The sequence below is a fragment of the Halyomorpha halys genome, unplaced genomic scaffold, assembly GCF_000696795.3.
Source record: "Halyomorpha halys isolate HHAL.00 unplaced genomic scaffold, Hhal_1.1 Scaffold586.1, whole genome shotgun sequence".
Classification (NCBI taxonomy): Eukaryota; Metazoa; Arthropoda; class Insecta; order Hemiptera; family Pentatomidae; genus Halyomorpha; species Halyomorpha halys.
In genome coordinates, this window is record NW_027106076.1 from 277031 (window position 1) to 282518 (window position 5488).

A 5488-nucleotide genomic window follows, 5' to 3' on the forward strand; every position below is an offset into this window, starting at 1 on the left:
AAATCAGTATAATCACTGATTAACATGATAGTCCATTAACAGTAAAAAAATAATTTCATTTACCAAAGAACCCTTGGTTCTGAGATGGAGTAGACCTCAAGTGTATTCACCATTATGAAACAGATTGAGGAAAGAAACATTACTGGTCCAGATCCTCTTCAGGTAATACTTATTTCAAATGCAACTCTGATAAATGAATCTTGAAATTTCCACTTAGATTATAAAAGAATACCTATATCTATATGGTAGCTTGGATGACTAAGATTCTCAGACTTTTCCTTTCACCATCACCATTGCATTCTAGCTTTAATAGCCAATGTAAAAAGGAGACAGCACAAACCCTGTTAGATTAGAGTTCGGCAAGGGTCCAGAGAAGGAAGATACAAGAGGAAATCTCAGGTAGCTATCACCATCAAACTTAAAAGTGGGTTCTCTGAGTCATATTTTCAAACACCACTCTTTCACAAAGCTTTTTATTTAATTGTTAGTATAAATACTGTATCACTAAGTTAAATCTAATTTAAGACTAGGAGTACCAATAAACTATAAATCATGAATTACTTTAACTTTATTAGTTATTTATGGAGGAAATAAAATCTTGTTTTATAAAGTGTTTAAATGAATGAAGGAACTCATGTAAGAATTGTCATATTTTTATTTATACAAAAAATTTGATTGAAGAAAAACAGACAAGAACCCATCTACAAATGGGTATGTGTGTATATGTCTTAAGGATAATATCTGCACATTCCTGTATCCATATATACACATACACATAAACTTTAATTCATATATATTATTTATATATATGTATATATTTATATTATTTATATATACTTATACGTGAAATATACACGTAATGTAACAAATCACATAAATATTCTCAAATAATCTGAATTGAGCTAATAAACATTTTGAGAAGAATTTCCAATTAGGAAATTAATAAATCTAGAGAAAAAATTTAAAATTAATATCAATATACAAAAAACATTGCTTTTATATTACATATTCTTGAAAACAAATAAGAGATTTGCTAAAACAAATAAAAATTATGTAACTAACATAAATAAATCAATATCAAACAATCATGAGTCATATTTTGGAAATATATCAAAGTCCTAAAAAGGAACTCACAATCATAAGGACAAGCAAATTATACTGTTGCTCTAATAACTAAACTATTAAATCTTTACGTCATTTACAATGTCAAGAAGTGATACATAATTGATCACTAAAAACAACTGCTCATAAAATTTAACTGGAAGGATTATACATACAAAATGTGTATATAATTTAGTTTATATAATGTATTTTCAAGAAAGTTCATGATGAAAAATATACATATATGCACATCTGTTCCAAAAATTTACTTTAATCATATAAGAACCAGATGAGTCTCTCATTAAAACTTAAAACCATCGCTAGGAATACTCGTGTTTGGATCAAACTGAAAACCTCCTTCTGTTGACGTAGGAACTAAACTCACTTCATCTTCAACCTATAAATAACAAAACAAAATAACAACTAAGAACTGGAAATTTAATAAACTATGTGTTAAGACTATTAGGCTGCATTTTTAAATCAAATTCTTTCTCAAATATAATTTATATAATCACATATATCAATTCAACATTTGACTTATTTTAGATAAGTCTGAACTTCTTTCATAGGTATTTAATTTTTCTCAATTAATTCAAAATCTTCACTTAGCTAATAGAATCTAATGCTAAACAATAAATAAGACTGATATTTACTTCCTACTTTTTTTACAAAATACCAAATGACTTCTAATCAAAATGTTAAATAAAATCAGAATCATTTTTAAGTTTTAAAAGATATTTAACAGTTGACCCATGCAAACATTAGATCTGTATGAAACTTCAATACATTAGTGATTTACCACTACTTTAACTATTTACATTTGTTAATACTTGTACACACATTATCAGTAAGAATTAATGCCTATATTTAGTAACATATTAACAGAAAATAATCTAAAAACCTAAAAGACATGAAATATATATCTATGGAAACAGTGGCACTCAGGAACCTATCACTAGATTAAGTCTGTGCCCTTATAACACACTTATGTATTATAAATTTTAGGAGTTTAAAACGCAGAGCCCGTGGCAGTTTTGAATGTACTGCATTAATGAATCGAGAGAAAAATATGTAAATACAAAAAAGAAAATATGACATAGTGTTGATGTGTGTATAAACAAAAGATTAGGAATGTTCTTTGAAAGCTCACTATTAACAAAAAAATTTATTTATTAAAAAAATAAAGACAGAGTGCTATTAGCTAACTAGTGCTCTGTAAAATTCTGAATCCAACAATACCCTATTTGTTGCATTCAAGCACATTGGAATTTGCATATGTAGTGGGTGGTATTTTGTGCTTTAGTCTATATCCTAAAAATGGTTAATTTTAGGGCTTTAAAATGCATATCCAAGTACATTCTGTAGAAACAAATTAACTTGGCCTTGACGCCTGTGTTGGATGGATTTCAGTTATGTCCTAATTCTTTTTTGAAGGTTGTTAATGTTTTGCGAACCTTCACAGTCCCTCTAAATTAAATAAGAGGGTTAAAAAGTTTTATGCGAATTGAGTTGGAGCTAGTTAATTATCTTTTGTGGGTCACAACTTTTCTGCTCCCACCCATTTCCCTCACCCATAGTTTTTAAGCATTAATTAAAGCACTTTTCATCTGTTTTCTTAACAAACATTGATGAAAATAAATCTTTAGAGACGAAGCTCTGCTGTTCATGCTTTTTTTTCCTTTAGTTTAAATTACATCCTCACAAATCATATTCTTCATCTTACACATACAAATAAGTAACCATAAATGTAACATAATTGAATATAAACGTCAACAAATAAATAATTGTTAACTATTTTTACCGCACCCCTGACCATCTTCTTAATCCCATTCTACCTTTACACTCCACTTCCATGTTTCTCATTAATCAATTAAACAATCATATACTAGTGTAGGAGATTTATTCATTTGATGATAAGGACCTTATCACATTAACAGTCTTGGGGCCCAATAGCTAGCAGCATACAAAAGGCTTAACATATAGTAGCTTGCCAATTTATGACTCTTAAGTTCTTTGACTCATTTAAATTAGAGAGAGATTCATTAAAATAAATAAAATTACCTCTGAAAAATATTGTTCGATGATATCATAAGCTAATTTGTAAATATCCACATTTTCATGACTCTGGAGTTCTTCAATCTTGTCCAATCCTATTTAAAAAAAATAATAGCATCAGTTTATATACCAATAAAACACACTTAAAACATACACATCAACATGGCTAAAATATGAGAGCATCTAAAGGCTAAGACCAAAGACTAACAGCAACTGAATTCCAGGATTTAGTAAAAAATTTATGATCACCTGAAAAATGACTTGACAAAATTTTTAACATGACCATCAGTCGTAAATTTCTAACTTTGTGATACTAAAGAATACTATTATTGTGGAAGATAACTTTTTTAAATAAAAAATTCAGTAGCTATGGAAGCCATTCTGATTACTGAAATTTGTAATTCTTTGACATTCCAATAAAGATTTAAAAACTGAAAATTTTTTATCAAAAAACCTTTAAAAAATCAATTTTAATGAAAAAACCATGAAATTTATTTAAAAAGTTGTAGAAAAAGGGAATACACTCGATTAGTCCTTTCCTGGAAACTATCATATCAGATACATGTGAACATTCTATCTGCTTACTACAAAAATATTTCAATTAAATCTGGATTTCCCACATAGAGGAGTGCCACAACTGTTGAAAGTCAGAAAATGCTCCTGAGGCACAAACCCACTGCTAAAAATTAAGCATCTAATACTTATAAAATTATTTTAAGAGATGATTTCATTACCATGTGGTAATTGTTGTTTGCGGATATTATGAGGAGATGGTTGAAGGTGCAGTTGGTGAACAACACAAATAATTTTTTACTTACAAAATAAAATATTATATTCAAATAATAAATAAGTTACTGTACTCACAACCATCTCCTCCTCAGATGTTTTCACTTTATATATAAAATAATTATTACTTGTAAATATAATGTTGAACTTATAGTTAAGTATTAACTCCTTATTTTTAAATCACAGTTCAAAATGCAATTATTAAAGAAAACATACCTCCACATTCTTCGATTGTATTAGCAAGAGCTTCAACATTAGGGAAGGCCATTTTAAGCATGTTGTTAATTCCATCCAACACAACATGGATGACTTGATTGTCCTGGCAATCGAGCAGAGCACAGAAAGGGGGTATAACCCCTTCTTGAATTAACAAAAGAACTTGATCACGATTTCCACTGATAGTTAAATTACTAATAGCCCAAGCAGCTTCCCTTTTTGTCTGGAATTCACCCTATAATATAAAGATAAAATCAGCATAATAACATATTTTGTAATTTAAGTTATTCTACGCCACTTTACAGAATCGATTTTTAATTTTTTTATATTTTCTCAAAAGTGGCTCGTCCAATTTTGGTCAGACTCAGCATATCAATACAAAATTAAATGGTCTTTAATATGATTCAAATCTGAATTCTCCAAAAATTTCCAATGTTTTCTCCTATGAAAATTTATATTTAAGGGTGTCAAAAGATGCTAAAGCTAAATCTGACTTGTAGTATTCTTGGATATTTGTCAAATATTTTTCGACACATCGCAAAAAAATCATTAAAATTGATGATCCCGTTTCTATAACCTCTTCTTTTGTCATGCAATAATTTGTATAAATGAACCGAATGATATTTCCATTTCAAAATAACATGTAAAATAAAAACACAATTCATTGACTTAATTTAAATTCACCAAAATCAGATTAACAGTAACAGTTGTTATGCATGTTACATGGATTTAACAATGGAGAGGGTGACATTGAACCAAATTGGATCTTTGAGACCTAAAACACAAGTGAGAATTTTCGATTCTGAAGACAATTTTTTTTTTCATTTTCTGCATGTACATCAAATTTTCTTACCTTTCTTATTATTATAGTAGTGATGAAATATTACAAGATAAATAGACAATGGACAATAACTTAATAATAGAACATAAATCTTGACTTGCCTTAGAAAGATTATGAATAATTTTGGGAATTAATCCTGCATCGATCACAGCTTGTACTTGATGTTGATTACCAGCAGTTATATTTGACAAGAACCATACAGCTTCCTGAAAATCAATTAAAACAGTAATTATTTAAAAAATAACATGCTTAAACCAAATCATAAGTAAAATACTCTACGCAATATTAATAGTGATCTTGGATATCAAGTCATCAAATAATTTAGGATTTTTCTGAGGATAAACAGTGAACCGTTATCAACAGTGCTAGGATTTTCATGTAGTAAACTTTTTCACTGACAAAGATATCAACATGAACCAACTAAGTTTTTATGTTTTGGCACATCTGTGGTCAATTTAAACTAATTTTAAAATATGAAGAATATGGTCA

The 5488-nt window shown here is 28.5% G+C and overlaps 1 protein-coding gene across 1 annotated transcript in view; it reads right to left on the bottom strand.

Moving 5' to 3' along the window:
* Positions 1–637: 637 nt before the first annotated feature.
* Positions 638–5488, bottom strand: part of Kap-alpha3 (karyopherin alpha3) — a 16431-nt gene continuing 11580 nt past the window's right edge. Inside the window, exons 8-11 of the mRNA XM_014426606.3 lie at positions 5101–5205; positions 4159–4393; positions 3163–3251; positions 638–1498 (exon numbers count right to left, since the gene is read on the bottom strand). Of these exons, the coding sequence (XP_014282092.1) occupies positions 1403–1498; positions 3163–3251; positions 4159–4393; positions 5101–5205 (525 nt within the window). The 3' untranslated portion in view covers positions 638–1402. The remainder of the gene's footprint in view (positions 1499–3162; positions 3252–4158; positions 4394–5100; positions 5206–5488) is intronic.